At 43.2% G+C, this 20,431-nt stretch overlaps 1 protein-coding gene across 1 annotated transcript in view; it reads right to left on the reverse strand.

Annotated features, from left to right (window-relative positions):
• Positions 1–1,199: 1,199 nt before the first annotated feature.
• The window catches only part of FAM124A (family with sequence similarity 124 member A), a 55,727-nt gene continuing 36,495 nt past the window's right edge, over positions 1,200–20,431 (reverse strand). Inside the window, exon 4 of the mRNA XM_081296018.1 lies at positions 1,200–3,975. Coding sequence (XP_081152144.1) covers positions 3,169–3,975 — 807 coding nt within the window. The 3' untranslated portion in view covers positions 1,200–3,168. The remainder of the gene's footprint in view (positions 3,976–20,431) is intronic.

Genomic DNA, 20,431 nt, shown 5'->3' on the forward strand with positions numbered 1-20,431 from the left:
GAAAAACATTTGACCTTTAGAGAAGATACTGGGTGGCACTTAGTGTAGGCTCATGTGGGACCCTGAGAAGTAACTTGGAAAAGAGGCAAATGAAGGATGGGATGTGAACTTGACCAGGGCACTTACCAACCTGGATTTCCTGGATACGCTGGAGAGAAGTACAAGGCCAAGAAGAGACTGGGTTCCAGCAAGCGGCATAAAGCTAGGGCTGAAACGGAGACTTTCTACATTACAGAGCCTCGTTTAGGACAGAAATAACTTATTAGACAACCTCAATGTTTTTTAATTGAACACATTTACTGCACATCTATAGTATGCCAGCCTCTATGACAGGGATAGTACTCCAAGAGTAAGGATCCAGTGGTGTCAAGAGTGCTCTTGGATGGGGAAAATGATGGTGGTACAGCCAGAAATGGAAGCCACAGTCTTCTATTTTTTAAATGTGTGCCTGTCACTCTTCAGAGTGACTGACACTTGCCGAGTACAGCACAGGCATGCGTGCATGGAGTCTGTAGTGGGCTTGTCTTCCCTTCCCTTCTCTCCTTGTGTCATGGGGCATTTGCAAATGCTGTCTTGGACATCTTTGGGGGTCACTCAGTTTGGTAGACTAGACCATGAGGAGGGTGGGTCACTGAGAAAGGGTGAGGCCAGATAGCATGGGGTTGAGCTCTGTAACCCCAGTGGGACAACCGGTGTATTAAAATGGGGGGGCCACTAAAGATGAAGATGGGAGCCATCACTGGACAGCTGGTCCACTTCTTTTTGCCTCGTTAACTTTTGCTACGAGGAGCTTGCTCCCCGTTCACTGGAGGAGATGTCATTGTCTCTAAGTTATCTTTTCTCTGCCATCTGATGTTAGTGTACTGCTTTTCACCATCAGCTTCGGACTTCATGTCATCTTTCCAGGCAGGAGACAGACTGGGAGTAGTTTTCTAGAAACTGGCTGTGCAGGAAGAAGCCCCTATTGTTCTACATCCGGTGGTTCTAAAATCATTGGCTTGACCCGAGTAGTTCATTTTCTTGCTGTTACAACCACCAGAAGCAGTGGATGAAGACTTAGGTTCTTGCTATTGACTATGGCTAGAATCTTCAACCAACTGTAGATAGGAGACTAGCTCAGGGGTTGGCCAGCTACCACCATTGAGTCAAATCTGACCTACCACCTATCCTTGTAAATAAAGGTTTTTTTTTTGTTGTTGTTGTTGTTGTTGTTTGGTTCTAGGGATTGAACCCAGAGGGGCTTAACCACTGAGCCACATCCCCAGCCCTTTCTTTGTATTTTATTTAGAGACAGAGTCTCCCTGAGTTGCTTAGGGCCTTGCTAAGTTGCCGCAGCTGGCCTTGAACTTGTAATCCTCTTGCCTTAGCCTCCAAAGCCACTGGGATGTAAATAAAGTTTTATTGCAACTCAGCCACTCAAGTTCATTTACATTTTATTTTTTATGTTACAATGGCAGCAGGTGCAACAGAGACTGAAAAGTTTAAAATCTGACAAAGTTTAAAATATTTACGATCTAGCCCTTTATCAGAAAAGTTTGCTTATTCTTGGTCCACAATTCAAAGAGACTACATTTTTGTTATTTACACTGGAGTAGAATATTACAAGTTGGAGACCTGGGAAGTCTTGGGGTCTGAGGCAGAATCTAAGGCTCTTGTTATGAGGACGGCAGGCCTGAGGCTGTGACTCGGTCTGATGGCTGGTAATGGCTGCCTGGAAGCCGCAAGGATTCTGCCGGAAGGATTCTGAGGCTGTATCCGAAAGGTATCTAGGTACTTCCAGGGAGATGAAAACGGTGCCATGAGTAATTTAGGCAAGGAGCACCCGGCTGGGAAGTGAACAATGCAGATCCATGTTCTTCTTCCCCAAAGATAAACAGCATCCAGGGACAGCTTGGCGTGGCCCAGGATGCCGGCACTTGGCATTGCTGAGGTTTGGAACTGTAAACATACCCTCACAGGGGATTTAAATACCATTCACACTGTGACAGGAGCACACATCGGACAGGAAAAGCCAAGGTTGGGCGACAGCGCCAGCTTTAATTAAGGGTCTCCTGCACTTACCAAAGGCTAGCGGTGCACCAGTGTTTGTTCAGGACATCGTTTTGTATAGTTTCCCATTTGAGGGAGAGGGGCATTTTGTGCATCTGTGCAATCAAAATGCCAGCTAAAGTGTTTCAAACTAGTTAAAAATGAAAAACATAGAACGTGTGGCCACAAGTGCTTACTGGAGAAAGCAGTATAAAGTGTGGCTCCTGTTATTTATATAAAGACATATATGTAGCCCTTAGATTGTGCTTTTTAAGTAGAAGACTAGTAAGCCCATTATACCTAATATCCTCTTATTCTTTAAAGTTAAGGAACAAGTCCTCCTTAATGATCCAAATCCACCCAGAGTGTTGTCTTCTGCGGCCCCTCATTCATTACTGTGAATATGCTATTGAAAAGGTATACACGGATCTAGGTTTTTGGAACACAAATCACATTTTAAATGCACCAAGAGTCCATTAATCATGCTAAATTCTAACAAAATGCATTAGCCACTTTTGCATAAATCCAGATTTTCAGCTGTTGCGTGACTTCAAAGTGAGGCGTTCTGCAGTCTGATAGATGTTGATAGCTGTCTTATTGACTTGTCCAAAATAATCAGGGCCACTGTTCCCTGGCAGTGTAAATAACTGGAGAACCCAATAAAGTGTGCATTCTCTTACTGTGAAATGATCTTTCATGTAAGTCCTTAGTATCTTTCCCACATTCAACATTTTGGCTTTAATTGTTTTTCTTTCACAGCATGAAAAATTGCCAGATCGACTCTGGCTGACTAGGTTTTTCTTTCATTTCAAATAATTATATGAAGCATTTAAATTGTATAAGGGCACTAAACCACGTATCAAACTGCGTAATCAAAAAATATATTTTATGACTGAAGTTGGTTGAGAATTTATTTGCATAAAAATGTCTCTATTTTTTCACTGAGTCCCTAGAAATGTACCACCTCTCGGCTATAAACAAGTGGCATGGCAAATGTGCTAATGATCCCCCTGAGATGGATAATGAAGTTCCAGGCTGACCTGGGGTGCAGGCCTGAAACACTGGTGTATACAGAGAGCAGAGGGGTGGGGGGGACCTGAGTCTTGTTGTCGGCATTTGTATTTGGAAAACAAGAAACGTTCAGATGTAGAACTCCTCTATGTCGTTATTCCCAGGACCAGCCAACTCTGGGGGTGGTAACGCATCTTGGCCAGTCTGTGTGGCTTTGGGAGCATCACAAGAGGCCTTTGGGGATGGCTCTGTGAGTGAGGAGGCACTAGAAGCCGAGGGAGCAGAGACAGTTTTCACTGAGCATCTGGCAGACCTTTTGGTAAAGAAAGGGAGGGAAGCCCAGGAGGCCTCTGTGGTCACCCCGCTGACAGCAGGCAGCGGTCCTTCTCGGGGCCTCTTCCAGGTTGACCAACGGCTGCTGCATTTTTCAGAGGGGAGGGAGGTTTCTGCAGTGCTGCAGAACCTACTGGGTGCAGAATACGCAGAGACCACGGACAGGTCAGAGGAAGAGAGTCGCAGGCCTGTGTCCACATCTGTCTCCTGGGCACCCTCTAAGTCATCGATGGAGAGGAGGTGGTTATGCCTACAGTTCGATACCCTGGGCTCTGGCGGATCTGTGTTTGAAAACCACTGTGGTTCAGCTGAGGAGGCTGGGGAGGGGCCTCCGGTGGGCAAACAAAACAAGGATTTGCTCCTCTGGAAAGACCAGGGGGCGCTGGGGGTGCTGCTGGTTTGTCTGGCAAATTCTTGCTGGTGCCCACTAGGCAGGCCTGTCTGGCCAGGCCCCAGGAAACGGTCGTTGTGCAGGGACGGTTGGCTGCCACTTGATGTATGGCTTGGTACAGTGGCGCTTGGTGAAGGAGTGGAGTGAGCTTTCTTCTCAGAGGAGCAGTGTGCTCTGCTGGGTTTGGGGAACTTCTTGTACACCTTGTGTGCCTGTGCGGGGGGGGGGGGGGCAGAGAGCACACCTTGTTAGTCAAGACAGGGATGCGCGGTGAAATGCAGCTCGAAACACAATGTCTAATCATTGGAAACTTCCAGCAATGTCTCTGCAATACAGAATTACCAGAACTTTTGTTCTCCAGATTTGGAAGCAAAGGCTAAGGCAGCAGAGCTTGGAGGAGCCTCAGGCAGACCCCTGCAGCCACTAGATGCAGCTAGTCCTCTTCAAAACAGGAAATAATGCCCCCTAAAGGACTCATGTGAAGTGCCCAACAAACTAGCAAAAAGAATAAGGGCCAGGCGGTGCGTGGGAATGGAGATAAGAATTACCACGAAATGCAGAAAGAGTGTGTGCAGGGCTCATGCTTCTCTCTGACCAAAGCATCACCACGTGCTGCCCTGAAGACACCATCTGGAAGTTATCAGGATGGGATGTGCACAGATCACACTGACATGGGACTGGATTCCAGGACACAATGGGAGGGGTGGCTCATGGTTCAGGACAGTCACTCTGCCATGAGTGAGGCGCTATCAGGAGATAGATTAGCATTTATTTACTAGCTGTTAGAATAAATAATTCTTCCCTATATTTTTTCTTCCAGAACCTAGGTACAGGTTAGGAGATTTGCTAACTACTGATGAATCCTGAGGATGTTCAGTTGGGTGAATACCTCACCCCTCCCTCTTGTGGCTTATACCCCTCCCCCTGCCTCCACTGCAGCTCATAGGAACCTGCTTTTGCTGCACAGGACTGGGCACCTCTCTTCCAGGGCACATTTCCACCTGCTCTGCTTCTCTGAAACTCCCCCTCTGGTCTGTGTCCAAGCCTACAGCCAGCCTCGTGATGCAGATTTCAATTAAATAATGGGTTGGAGGACAGAAGGTCTGGCTTTATTTAGTATAGAACCATCTGATTTATGAATCCCTGAAGTAACAAAAGCATTCTGACTGCAGTTTACTAGAAGGGCTATTTCCTTCTAGTGAATATTCAGCAGACTGAGATCACAGGAACCTGGTTTTCTCACGGAGGAAATTTAGCTCTGCTACAGGTAAAGGAGGAGAAAATACAATGAGAAACATTCTATTTTTGACCACATGAAATGTATACTTCATTGAAAGGGTCAAAGACAAAGAGACATAGTTGAGACTACAGAAATATGATAGCAGATACCATAAGGGGCACTGAGGGGGAGACCAAACCCACCCAACAAAGGTGGCCTTGCAGGTGAGCCTTCAAAGGTGGGCAGCTGTGCTTTTAAAGGATGGCATGAGTAGAGAAGGTGCATACTGGGGAGAGAAGCCAACGCAGCTGAGGCTGGGGGTTGGCAGGTAAATGAGGGGCCTGTTGAGGCAGCAACAGTTTGGTCTGGTTGGAGTCCATGAAAAGCGGTGTGTACAGTACTTGAAGGGTGCTTAGGCCTAGAAGCACTGATCAGGGGCTGGGGGCATGAGCCAGAGCAAGAGGGGACTCCAAAGAAGCAAGTGGAGTCAGTCATGACTCTTGAACCATAGGGATCCCGGATCACATGCAAATACAAGAAACCTGCACTTCAAATCCTCAAGGCTTTATAGCAAGATGGTGGCACACAGCTGGGTGGAGGAGAATGGGCTGGATAGAGATACTAGTGGAAACAGGAGTACTACTTAGAAGGCATGCAGATGTCTTTGGTTTCTTAGACAAAAAAGGCATATTTGCAGTTGTTTGCATAAGGTTCTTCTCCATTGTGGAATCAGATGTTCAGTAAGTGCTATGAATTCTCTGCCTGGCTCTCCTGATCCTCTCTGCAATCCTCAGTCTCTGCACTGTTTGTATTTTTGTGTTTTGGTCCCCATATCTTGGTGATACTCGCCCCTCCTTTCAGGCTCTGCTTGGCATATTGAAATTCCCAAGTCATTCTACTAAGGGCAGTTTAAGAGGTAAAACACAAAGAGAATTAAGATTTCTGATAGTGTGAATTATGGATCTTTAAGTAAGATGACGCAAAACGCTTTGAGGGCAGGTACTAGGCAAGGTGTGCATCTTCTCACCCCACAGGTATGGTCACCATGCAACTTCAATTTGGAGCAGTTCCAGACTTCCTGGGCCTGGGAGCCTCACTGAATAAGTGATGGGAAGGTTTGGGCAGAGATGGGTCCTGCTAGGGTATGACCAGAGCTGGTCACTTTGTGCTCTATTGTCCCTGAGACTCCCAATCCAGCCCTGGGATGGTACTGTCCTGCTCCCTTTAATGCTCTGTCTTCTCTGCAAGGCTCTGGGCTCTGCAAGGGAGACCCTGCTCAGCACACACTTTGCCCAGTGGTGGGCACATAACAAGAGCTTAAGCATAAAATGGAGAGTCGCTTCTTTGTAATAGAGTAAGTAAGAAGCAGCCCCAGAAGGCCCAGGTGTGCCTGAGAGGTGTCACATCTGGGTGGCTCTTAGAGAGACAAACCAATTTCCTCCATCATTGAGTCTGGCTGAATAAGAGAAAATAAAGAGTGAAGTTGTGGAGACAAGGAAGTCCTTGGGGATAGAGGCAGCTTCTGAGGCAGAGGAGGGAGCAATGTTTATTAACTAAAATGTCTGTTTTATTTTTCCCAAAGATCAATTCTCCTGGGCTCCCAGTGTCATTTTCTAATCCATAAATATGCGCCATCTTGTGACTTCCATATTTAGTCTTATTAGAGATCATGCTCTTGGTGAGGATGCTAGCAGTCTGAATCTTCATGAAAAAGAAAGCCTCTCGGGTATTATTGCTTCTTGAAACCTAAAAGGTCAAGTTTCCCATGCTAGGGAACCTTTACCTTTTGTTGTCTAATAATGCTGTTTCTCTCTTTGCTAAAACCTGACATGACCTTCAATTCTTTGCTTTGACATATTCAAGACCCTGAAAGCTCTGAGTAGAGGTCTGCTCTGCCTCTGGAGAGACCTCTTCAGGCCCCTTCTTGGTGACAATGTGGCTTCCAGCTCTTGGGGGCTGCCCTCCTGAGCTCCTCCAAGGGATAGCAGCATGGCCACGATATCAGCTCATAAATCTTTCCACTGCCAAGCACAGTGGCTTAAAAATTAGGCACGACTGGCAGAGGACAAATACCTGTGGTATTTGTATGATCGTTTAACAGAAACCCATCTGTCCCCTGTCTGTTTTTTACTGCATGATGGAGACAGGCGTCCAGAGGAACCTATATTCTACTGCTTGGAAGAGAGGTGGCCCCTGGTCTTTGTCACTGGGGAATGACCACATGCACAGTGGAGGTGCTTGCTGGGTGGGTGGAATTTGGGGCTGGCACCATGCTGTGGATAATGGTGGGCATTCTGGGGCAGCAGCTATAGGGAGGGAGACTCGGAGCCTCCCTCCCCCACCCCCATCTAGGTCCAGGGCTGATGCACCTGCTGGATTTGCCTGGAGCTGACCGGGGGGTATTCCCTGGCTCTGTCCAGTGGCAGCGGGGTGTCAACTTCTGCAAGTGTGGTCTTCTCTGACCTCGAGATAACTGGCATGTGGGAAGGATGGGGCTTCTTTAGATGCCATCTCCTGACAGTGGCTTTGTTTCCTGCCTCTTGTTTGCTTCAGCTGAGACACTAGAGGCTGAGAATGAATCACAGCAGATGTTTTCAGAGACTCTCCCCCAGTGGACCCTTCCACAGTGAAACCAGAACCTGTGTCCTCCTCACACTGAGAGATATTTAGGAATATGGAGAGAACACTGAGTTTATAAAGGAGAAATGCCCCAGATGGAACATGGAATGGAGGCTTGTGTACAATTCATGAACTGGACAAAGGAGCCCAAAGGGATAGAAAGAGACTATTAACCTATTGAAGCTAGGGGCTAACAGTCGATTGGACCATGATCCTCTGGCTCAGTCATCAGATCCACAACCAAGAGACCACTACCGGATGGCCAGAGACGTTGGGACCTGCCACCTACATGCCAGACCAGACCCCCTAATGGGGAAATGCCATCTTGCTTAATATTTCCCAATCCCCAGGAAAGCCCAGGCCCTGTGGATCAGACATATTCCAGCTAATTATATACCCTAATAAACACTCAGACTTCAAGCCTGGCTGTGTGTCCTGCTCTTGAGATAGCGGGCATTGTGCCCCAAGAACACTTATCGTTACCTCTTGCTGTCTGATGAAGCATTCTCTCTTTGCTAAAATAGGACATGTCCTTAAATTTATTTCTGTGACATGTTTAAGAACCTGCAGTTCTGAGTACAGGTTTTCTCTGCCTCTGGAGAGACCTCCTCGGGCCTCCTCGTGGTGACAACATGGCTTCCAGGGGCTGCCCTCCTGAGCTCCTCCCAGGGACAATGGCAATGGCTGCGATGTTGGCCTAGCTGCCTCACTGGAAGCCAGAAGTTGTCTTCATTGCTATTTAAGGAACTTTCTCAAAACAAAAGGATAGCATTACATAAATTAATCTGCTTAGGGCAACCAGCCAGGAAGATCTGATTATGTTCCTTACATCACTAGAAAATTGGGATTCAGTGTAGGTCCTTGAACTTTCCCTGCAACTTTGAGCACTGGTAGTTTGAGGCTGGGGATGTGATGGGGTCTGCAGGGGCCCACTTAGCCAAAGCATCTTTCTCAAGGGTCCTGATGTCAAGAGGCTCATTCCTTGGCACATGGGTAGAACCATTTCTTCTCATATTCCTGGTAAAGGTGATTCTGCCTCTCCTCCAGGAACCCTGGCAGTGTCTCATGGCTTGTTCAAGGTCAAGGGGTTCTCCTTCTGCCTCACCCCTCCTCTTTCTAAGGCCATTTCCTGTTCTGTCCTTGGCAGAAATATGACTGGTGGCACTGTCTGATGTCTAATGAGCCAGCAGTGGACCTTTAACCCAAAGGAATGATAACAATCAGGGGCCGTCTCTAGGAATTTGGTCAATGGGTTCACATGAGAAATCAGATTTTTTTGCTTTAAAGAAAAGCATCGTTATTTCGCCTCTCCTTTCACTTTGCTGAGGAAACTGTCCAAGAAAGAAGCCTTTGTGGTTGTTTTGAATGGTCAGCAGAAAGAGAGGAGGAGGATTTAGAGGTTTTCCTTTAAGGTAAACTTCAGGGAACAGAACATCTGCCCATCTTTTGAGACAAAGTGCAAGGTGATAGTGTGGAGTTTTATTTGTCTACACCCCCTCTTTTGGAGAGTAAATATGCACTTCTTCCTCTTGGGAGCATACCAAAAAGTGGAACTTCTAGGCATAGAGTGAGCATACTTTTAGCTTTAATAGATAGATGCTTTCAAATACTTCCAGGCCAGGCATGATGGTTTGCACTTGCAATCTCAGCAATTTGGGAGGCTGAGACAGGAGGATTGCCCATTTGAGGCCAGACTCTGCAACTTGGTGAGATCTTGCCTCAAATTAAAAAAAAAAATAAAAAGTGTTGGGGATGTAGGTCAGTGGTAGAGCACCACTGGGTTCAATCCCCAGAACCACCAAAACAAACAAAAAACGCCACTTCCAAACCAATGATATCAACATATAATTCTGCCCAGAACTGGTAAGCATTTCAGTTGTTCCACACTCTCACCAAGATTTGGTATTGTCATTCTTTCTAATTTTAGCCATTCTGGTAGGTAATTTTTTTTTATCATGGTCTTAATTTGCATTTCCCTAATGACTGATGACAAGGAGCATCTTTCTATGGTTCTTGGCCATCTGCTGAATATCCTCTTTGGAGAAGTACCTGCTCTTTATACATATTCTGAATTCAATACCTCTTAGCTGTATGCAATGCAAATACAATCATCCAGTCTGTAGCTTACCTTTTTCTTCTCTTATTGGTTTCTTTTGGTGAACTTAATGAAGTAATCTGCCTTTTCTTCCTTTCAAGGCTGGCACTTGTTGAGCTGTTTTAAGAACTCTTTGCTACACCATCTAGTAGCCCACCTGGGCTAAGGGTGAAGGACCGAGGGGAAAAGTGCCTGGATCCCTGAGGTCTCTGGACTCACGTGGAGGACAGAGAAATATACCGCTATAAAAAATTTAGTCATTATTTTTTAAGTCTCTGTCATTCTCTTTTGAATCTGAGCTTACAAATCACCTACAATAAATAAACAAGACATTTTCCAGAAATGACATTTATGGATTTGGAGGAACTGGGTTAATTGTGAGAACTTCATTTAGGGCTGGGGCTGTAGCTTAGTGGAGAGCACTTGCCTAGCACGAGTGAGGCACTGGATCCCAACCTCAACACCACGTTCAAAAAAATAAACTAAATAAGGGTATTGTGTCCATCTACAACTAAAACTAAATTAAAAAAAAAACCCTTCATTTAGTGTTTGAGGGTTTTAGAAGCTGGGTTAATTGACCTTTGGTACCTGCAATTAAATGTGTTAAAACAAATAAATATTCATATTTACACATAACAGGTACTGAATAAATTCCTGCCAAATGAATTAAAGATCACATAAAAGACACATTATAATAAAATATATGGCTTCTAAAAAAATATGGCTTCTAAAGGTGCTTGTTAACAAGGGAATTTTAAGGTGTAAAGTGTAAATGTATACATACATATCATAAATCATAAGCACCACAGGTTTTTGATTTCGATAGGAAAAAAAGTCCTGAACACTGTGGTATTATGAACTATATCAATATCTAATAATAAAGAGAAAATTTTCTAGTTAAGAAATACCTGAGGGGTGCTCAGGACCCACTTCGTTTAATATCAGGCATGGCTCTTAGGGAAAATGTGTGGCAAGTTCACAGGAGATACTAAGTAGAAAGGGACTGGGCACTTAGAAGAGCGAGGAGCCAACCAGGCTATCGATCAGTCTGCAGCTAACAGATCTAATGAAATAATCTGTCAAACAGGAAGAGAAGATTTGAGAAAGAAACGTTGTGCCCAGATGTAAGTCTTTTTCTTTGTGTGAGGTCTGCATTTTCCTTTGCATTTTGTCCCCGATTTGTGATTTACGATGCCCACTGGCTATAACACACAGGACTAGACAGTGCCAGTTTTTATATAAACAAAAGATCATGAGAATTTCATTAAGTATTACTGATTTTAAGAAATTTCAAAAGAAATATTATTTGACACAGATCAATGACCAGATCCTAGAAACAGATGCCTGAAATGATAAGTAATAACTCAGGTCAAAATCTCATTCTTTATCTGAACAATAATCAAGAGAAAGGGGCTGTGACTGTGGCTCAGTGGTAGAGTACCTGCCTAGCATGTGTGAGGCACTGGGTTCAAACACCACATAAAGAAATAAAGATATTGTGTCCATCTACAACTAAAAATATTTAAAAAAGAAGAGGGTATTTTGGGTGTGAATATTCTAGGTAACGTCTTCTTCATTTTTGGTTGCTATTTCAGTGAGGGCATAATGCTAGTTTGTGGGATTGAACTTCAGCTAATTATTATATTCCAGGCCAAAGGATTCTTTTTTTTTTTTAAGTTGAAAAACGTACACAAATATCTATCTGGGAGCTTGGTTGGAATCTTAGAGATTCAGTTTAACCCAAGGTTTCTCTGGCCCAGCACAACTGACATGGTAGGCTAGAGAGTTCTTCGCTGTGGAGGGCTGTCCTGTGAAGATGTTCAGTTTCCCGCCTCTGCCCACTCCCACGAGTTACCAGTAGGGCCCCGCCTCCAGGATGCCACAACCAAAAAAGTGCCTCCAGATGTGTCCCCAGGAGGGAGAAAGGTGAAGACTCCCCAGAATGGGAATCACTGCTAACCTTTTGTGTTGCGGAGACAGGATGCCCTTGCGTAAGCTCAGGGGTCAAAGTTCTATGGGAATGCCTCCTATTATTTTTTAAATTTTATTTTTATAAATGGATACATAAACAGAGTTTTAAAAACCAAGTAGTTCTATGAAACTTCTACTGGGGGATAAAAAAGTTTCTACCCTTACTCCTGAGACTTATTTCTTGGAACAGTGCAATTGAGAGAACTCTGGGCAAGTGTTCAGTATCTGCACATATGGGAGCCACTAGCCTGCCAGGTCTTCTTGAGGGGACTCCCTTAATCTCTTGCCAGGGCAGGTGCTCTCAAAGCCAGCCATGGAGAAGGCTGGGCTGCAGGGAGCACAGCGATCCCAGAAGTGTGATGCTGAATTGCACTTCTTCCTCCTGGGCTCAGCAAAGCGCTCGTCCCCTCGACTGTGCTTGGTGTTCTTAGGTCTAGGTTGTCTGGTCCATTTTGACAGAGAATGAGGCTCATTCCACCATCTGATGAAATGAGGAAGAGGTGGCTGATCTGGGGGTTCAACTGCTGTGTGTGTGTGTGTGTGTGTGTGTGTGTGTGCACGCGCCATCCAAAACTTTATTACAAAATATGTGGCAATCTGGCTGATTCCATTGCTGTGTGTGTGTGTGTGTGTATTCAATAAAACTTTATTGAAAAAATAGGTGGTGGGCCAGATTTGACCTGTGGACTTTGTTAACTCCTGTCAACTGTTTTTATACAAGCTTTTAAGCTAATGTTACAATTTCACCATGCCCTCGCCTATGCACCAGTACTGCATCCCCTGGCCCATCTCATGTTCGGCTTAGTCATCTCCTTCTTGCTTTTCCTTAGAGCCATGGCAACACCAGTCCTGGTGCATGGAGTCTGGGCCATGCTGTGACTCACAATGATAAAGACAAGAGACAATCAGGGGTGCAGGAAGAAAGTTTCAGTTTATAAACTGATAATACATAATACAATACTTTATAATACAAAGACAGTTTTAAAAACAAAGTAGTTCTATGAAACTTCTACTGGGGGATAAAAAGGTTTTCCCTTACCCTTGAGTCTTATTTCTTCCAACAAAGCAGTTAAAAGAACTCTCAGCAATGATGGAAGTGTTCAGTACCTGCACATATGGTAGCCACTAGCCTGACAATTCTTCCTGAGGGGACTTCCTCAATCTCCTGCTAGAGCAGGTATTCTTCAAGCAGTCAGGGAGAAGGCTGAGCAGGTGGTAGCACAGTGATTCCCAAAGTAGGACTTCTTCTGATCTAGGGACCAGGGGAGACATGCACTTCCCCAAACACCCTACTATCCTCACATGCCCCCAGGACCTCACATGGAACTGGAAGGAGGTCTGGTTCTACTGAACTGGGCCACCCTGCCTGCCTTTGAGAAGGAGGAGGCTGGTCTGGTGGGTGAGCTTCTCTGAATCCAAAGTGTGGGACACTTATATATTTTTTATTTTTTGGCCTAGACTCCAACCACTAATTCAGGGACAACTGAGCTGTCAAAAAGGGTCATCAAAACTCAAAGGTAATACTACTGAAAGGCTGAGCCAGCTGACCGTATCAGAAGAGGATTCATACTCAAACTCAGGTACCACCAAGAAGGAAGGTCCACTAAAACAGCTTCAAAATCTTTCCCTGGCCTTAGCAAGTTTATATCAATACTTTCGTGACATCTGGTCATCTCAGTCCCCTCCATACCCTCAGTTGTGAACAACTCCCATCATTTTTTGAATCCGTGAATATACATGTATTTGCCAGAAAAGATACTGGCAAAGAGAGCTCAAGACTGAGGCTGTCATGAAAACACACAAACAGGAACAGAAATGAGAGCAGAAATACTCTGTAACACGAGCCAGTATCTTGCAATCCTGGTTGCACCCAAGAATCATCTGGAAAGCTATGAAAAAATACTCCACTCCAGAGCAACCGAAACCAAACCTCTGGGTGGGTCCCAGGCAGGTTAAGTTTAATGTCCGGACAGAACAGGGACTTCTGCTTTGGGCCAACTTTCTGATTTTTCCTTAGGCCTAGCCTCTCTCCTTACCTTTTGATTCCAGGGTCTATCCCTATTTTTATGGCCACTGAAATTAGGATGTTTTGAATGACTCCATATTTTTATGACTGCATATTCTTCAGAACTTCTCTTACAATCTTCCAGCTCTACAAATCTGTGCTTCTGGAAGACTGAAGATTCAGAAAACTATGCCTTGTGTAATTTGAGAGAGGCAAAGCCAGCACATAGAAATATTTGTCTTGCCCCTACTATGTTAATTCATTTACTTTCTTCCCTCTTTTTATACAATTATTTTGGCTAAAGTATACTGACCTTGTCTTCCCAATTAACCTCTGTCTGGAAAATGATACAGATAATGGAAATTCCAGAGAATGAATTTCCACTGTGGTGTTTCCCTCTCAATAACTTTTTTTTTTTTTTACTTTGTTCTTATCTGCAAATGTGTTTCCATAACAAAACTTGCTTTTTAGCCTTGAATCCTCATCAGTTCTGACCATTTCTGTGGCTTCTGGAAGCTTGTATTTGCAGTATTATCTGTTAACTCACTTAAAACGGAGAATGATTGAATACATGTGTAATGTGTATGTCAGAAACACAAGGCTGCCTGCATCAGAAGAGATCAACTGACTGCCCATGGAACAAAGGCCCAGGCTGAACAAAAGCTCCCTCCAGCCTTACTCAGAAAACAGGGACGTCATTGCCATTGTAGATTCTAAACAGTAAAGACAGACCTAATCTCTTCCATAAACCTTCTCAACTGGGGGAAGGTGTTGAGTGTCGAGACTAGTCTCTAATGACAATGCCTATACTCGGTAAACAGAATTTAGGCCAGCAACTCAGAGTGTCCCAGGTTAATAAGAAGCATGCCAGGAATCTGTCAGGAACTCACTTTCACTGTTATTCACAAAGCAACAGTCCTCATTATGTTCTGATGTTCTCTCCTGGCTAAGAATTCTGTGTGGGCTTTCTAGGGTGGTAAAAAGCAAGTAAAAACATTAAGTAAAAATAGTTTTAGAAATCCATTTTTGAAGTGACTACTCTTCAAGACACAGATGCACAAACAGGAGGACCCAAAGACAAGGGACAACTCAACACATGTTCAGTGATGTCCATGAACTAAACATCTTCACCAAGGACGGGTGGGATGTGAGTATCTTTGTAATGTGAATGTTATAAATGGTGAGTTATCTCAGGTTTACATTTTCAGATACAGTGACAACCTGACATGTGGTCAGTGGGCCATCTGTCTGAAGTATCAACCACTTTAACCTAGTGTGGACATGAGGCCTGGAGAACAAATCTGAATCTGGGGTCCCTACTTCAGGTTAGGCCCACCCTGGAGGTGCAGAAGATCTTCAGGAGGCCAAATCCCCATTTTCAAAGAATATGAGAGAGCTCAGGGTATAAGGATCTCTCTGGGAACACTGTAAATTAGAATGGGCCCCCAGAACTCTCTCACTGATCCTTAACTCTCCTTGTTCAGTAATCAGGTCCTTGGAACTTCTACAATCTTGGTGACCAGCCCCAACTGTACCTGGATTAGTTATGGCTGGGATTAAATTAACCTTCCATTACTCAGGGTGAGGGTCTACATAGTTAAAATTCTGGAGTATCAATGTAGGGTTTCTGATCTGCCTTCATGTGCACACACACACACACACACACACACAAACCCCAACAAATCCACTAATTACTTTAAAAAAATTAATATTCAGGGCTGGTAATGTGTTTCAACGGTAGAATGTTTGCCTAGCATGCATGAGGTCCTGGGTTTGATTCCCAGAACTAATAATAATAATAAATAATAATAATAACAACAATAATAATAAATAGTAATAAATAAAAACTAATAATAAATAATAATAAGTAACAACAACAATAATATTCAATTAATGAATTATCAACTTCAAGTCTATTTTATTGATTTGAGCAACTCATAAATCTTATTATTCTCTTAATAAATCTAGCAAATGTTAACAATTAACTTTCTTTCATTTTTATGGTTCTGGGGATCAAATTCAAAGCCTAAGTACTCTACCACTAAACCACATTCCCAGCCCTAAAATATTTTTATTAGTTGTTGATGGACCTTTATTTTATTTATTTATTTATATGTGGTGCTGAGAATCGAACTCAGTGACTCACACATACTAAGCAAGTGCTCTACCACTGAGCCCCAACCTCAGCTCCCTAAGAATTATTTTTAAAGTAGCTTTTGCAGTTTAATTAATTTTCTTCAACATCTTAAATTGCATTTATACATTTTGTGTATTGATTTTCTCTCTCTCTCTCTCTCTCTCACTCTCTCTCTCCCTCCCTCCCTCCCTCCCTCCCTCCCCGCATTGCTGAGGATTGAACATAGGGCCTCCTGTCCTACCTCTGAGATATACACCAAGCTCCTTGACTTTCTTTTTAAGTAGGTCTCATTAATAAACAAAACTTTTGAAGTACTTGAATGACTCTTATAAATCTAATCAATTAAACATATAAGCAAGTGGCCATTAAATCCTCTTAAATATTTCAGTGTTACAAATTGACTAAAATCCCTCTTCTAGCTCTTATATTCCTTAACTTAAAAGTACAAATCTAAGTCAATTCTAAACTACATTTGAAATTGGAAAAACAAGGTTGAACTTTTCTCCCAAGAGGTCAACTTCTCTAAAACAACACGTTTTTTAAAAAATCAAACATGAACTAATTTTTTTTTTAACCTATTAGAAAAGTGTCCACCCAGGAGACAATTATATCATTCCAAACAGTTTGGGGTTGCTTTTTGAGCTGACTAAATTTCACTTGGACAGTGATTTTGGGTGGGATATGTTCAAACAAGGAGAGACAAGGAGAGTCCTCTGTTAAGGTTGCTATAACAAGGATTCCACAACTTAAAGGGATTGTTCCCTGGGCCTATCGCCCTGGACTTTAATTGTTATCTAATTTCTCTCTACTGATAGACTTCTGCAACCCTCTCTCAGATTGTGGCTCATTTTGGCTCTCCATGTTTTTCTCTAAGATACTTAACATTTGGAGGAGGATTCAGTTGGATTCTACATTTCTCTGAAGACTTTTCTGCCTCTGCAGTCCTCTGATAACCAGGTGTTCTTGGGTTACTGTAAGGGAAGGATGGGGTTGAACCTGGAAGGCCCAGCTATTTGAAATGTCCCACCCAAATATGGTACTAAAGAAGGGACCCCAAAGCAGCAGGGCAACTGGAAGGAGAAGCAGGATTAGGAAGGAGACAATACAGCTGCTCATAACCCCCTTAGACTTAAGGGGATCTTAGCAATTTCCTTTACTGGTTTCTATGGCCCTGCAACATGATGTCCTCTGGGACCACGAACAGGTCCACGAGTCTCCAAAGAGTCGGCTTCCTCCTTAAGTCCTAGTTTCACATGTTTATGCCACCCATTCTGCTCCTGCCACCTAAGTGACCAAGTCAAGGATGGACCTGACTAAGGGAGAGCAGTTAAATACTGGGCTGAGCCAACTGGACTCTCCCTCCTGATCAGACACACAGGGGAAGGTGGTCACACCAACAGCACAGCAGCAGCCTGCAGCTGGGTCTAACAGAAAAATGATTAGTTCTGACTTAACCCAGTTTCCTGTGGTGAAAAGGAGATTAAAGACCTTTCTATTATAACACTAGGAGAAAGTTATAAAACTGTTTATTTAATAATGACCAAGCCCTGAAAACTTTTTCCTAACCTGCTTATTATTTCTTCAGCTGATTTCATTATCCTTTCTTAAGAGATAAAGGATGGCGATCAGCATTGGATTCTGTCCACTCAGACCAAGTATACTACTCTAGTGGTTATCAAAGACAGGACCTCAACACACACCTTTAAGAAGGGAGATTTAATTTACATTAAATTAAATTTACATCAATACTGAGGAGACACCCATGCTGCAGAATTGCAACCAGACCACAGGATAAGTGGAGCTAAAGGCTCAGATGCATGAGTTACATTCCTTCTCTTTTCTGGCTTTCTCTCTGCAGGTCAGTGCTGTCCCTCTCTCTCAGGACAGAACGGTTTTCCCTTCTTGATGGAAACCACAGCTGCAGACCATTCCCGATTACATGTTGGAGCTTCAGCCATCAGGAGGGAGAACAACTTTTCTTTCCTTAATATCAGTTCCCAAATACCAAATTGACATCAGGTGCACATATAGTCTGGGCACATCAACTGCAGCCAGGGAGGTAGGATTAGTCATTCCAATATGGCATTTTGGCTGTACCTCCAGGAACAGGGAAGAGTACTCTTACCGAGGACTGCTGGGAAGGGGACACCTTGGTTGGCCACAATATGGAGCTGTTCAGTGCTGAATGTTAAGAGAAAGGTAACTTCTCCCTTATACTCAGACTATGGTTTAGATGGTTCAACAGTAGCTGTTTCTCATAAATAGCTAAATTATGTTGATCATTTACATTATACTCGTATCTTTTGAATCAGAAGAGAAGAACACTTAAAAAAATCTTATTTCTATGAAAGCTATGCCACAAGAAACCAGTGAAATCTAATTGCTCAGAAACCTATAGGAAACGAACAGGCCAATGGCCGAATGTAGGCATGTGAACTTAGCCCTTGCAGTTCAAGGTATTTTCTTTGTTTCTCAATTTCAGGAACTGACTCTTCTTTTTGGTGGTAGAAGGAATAAAAATCTATTTGCAAATTCCTGCAACAAATATTTCAGATAAACAATACACTAGGATAAGACCAAAAGGACCTACATTTTGGAATTTCAAAATAACATGTAACATATCCATATATTATATGCAAAAGTAGTGAAGATAAATATTAATAAGGACTTTCCTCCAAAGGAGGTTAATCTACATGTTTGCAGAAGTTTCTGGCTTGTGTTATCAGGGAATCTCAACCTGTATGAGGACAATTCTCACTTGATTAAAGTAACTAAAAATTCTTAGGTTTGATGGCTTAATAAAGTGTTTTGATCAATAGATCAGCTTCACCTGCATATTTTAGAATGCAATTTGAACCCATTCCCCCCCCCAAGCACCTCCCAACATTACATGGTTTTGGTTATGTCTCTTGTTTATTATCTGCTTCCTCCTTTGAGGATATAATTTCACTAGGGCAGGAACTTCTGTGTGGGCTGTATTCTGAGCTTAGAGTGCCTGGCACAGAGCAGGCACTCTGTACACTGGCTGAGTGAAGAATTGGTTAAATTTAGGCATGATATAAATTCCTCATGACCTAAATATTACAGGTCTGTGGGATGCCAGCAGCTGCCATAAGGATTAATTACAGTAGCAGATGCTGTGGCAGGACTTTTCTTGTTCCCAAGTCAGTATGTGGGCAGCGTGCATGGCTGCAGCCAGGGCCCTGTGTGAGTCCAGGACAAGGCACATAGCCACAAAAGGGGCAGTCCCCCCCCCCAAAAAAAAAAAAAAAGTAGGTGGCATTGTCTTTTAGAGTGACATGCTCAATATTTTTGCCCTTGCCACTTCTGCTCCCACTTATAGACATTTTTACAGTTGCTATAAATTTGCAGCTTGTTATTAGCAAGCCACTGCTCTATGTGGCTCATAAGGGGCCTTGTCACTTTCTAAAATTTAGTTGTCAAGTTCTGCCACAAACCAACACCTGTTCATGCATTCTTACAGCATCACTGAATTGGCTTTGGGGATGGACAGGTAGACACCTGGTTCTGAAAAGTACAGCTTTAGGTATTTATCTTAGGAGTGCAGAAAAATTGTTTCTTTTCTATTTTACCCAGCATATGATAGCTTTTATAAATACTAATAAAAATCTGGCAATGTCTAGTCAGTGGGCTCCATAGTCAGAAGGTTCCCAAAACTACATTCCGAAAATATTTGCTCCTTTCTCCAATGTTTATTACAAAACTTTTCAAATATCTTGCTTTGAAAGAACAAAGCAAGAAACATCCCTATACCTACCATCTATATAAAATTATTTTGTCTTATGTTTATTTATTTATTGGTATTAGGGATTGAACCCAAGGGTGCTTTACCACTGAACTATATCCCTGGCCCTTTTATTTATTTATTATTTAATTTTTAGTTGTAGTTGGACACAATATCTTTATTTTACTTATTTATTTTTATGTGGTGCTGAGGATTGAACCCAGGGTCTTGCATGTGCTAGGCAAGCAGTCTACTACTGAGCCACAACTCCATTCCCCCTAGCCTTTTTTATTTTATTATTATTATTTTTTAATTTTGAGACAGAGCCTTGCTAAGTTGCCGAGGCTGGCCTTGGACTTGCCACCCTCTTGCCTCAGTCTCCCAATTCCCTGGAATTACAAGCATGTGCCATCATGCCCAGCTATTTTCTCTTATTTCAACCTACACATGTACATATACATTATCATTTATCTATATGTAGACAGAGGAGAATATGAATCTATGTATGATTTTTCTGCTGAACCATTTGAAAGTAATTTGTGATAACTTTCTAAGAATGTTATAAATCCCAAGTATGTGACCAAAATGGGCATGTGTTCATAGGTGCCAATCAAACATCTCAAATTCTTATCTCAGATGGGAAGGCACTTTTTGTGGTCTGGAGAAAGGCCCCTGATGTTGGGAGCCCTAGGCAGCCACTGAATTCACCAATGGTGGAGATGTCTCTGTGTATTTGAATTCTTACTGGGCCACAATTAACTCTGAGGCCTGGGACAAGTGGCTTAGAGGCTCTGATGATGGTGATGTTGTTGATGACGACGACGATAGCAGTAAATTCTTAACAGTCCTAAGTCCTATTCTTAACAGTCTTACTCTA

The sequence above is a fragment of the Spermophilus citellus genome, assembly GCF_964194105.1.
Source record: "Spermophilus citellus genome assembly, chromosome: 1".
NCBI lineage: Eukaryota > Metazoa > Chordata > Mammalia > Rodentia > Sciuridae > Spermophilus > Spermophilus citellus.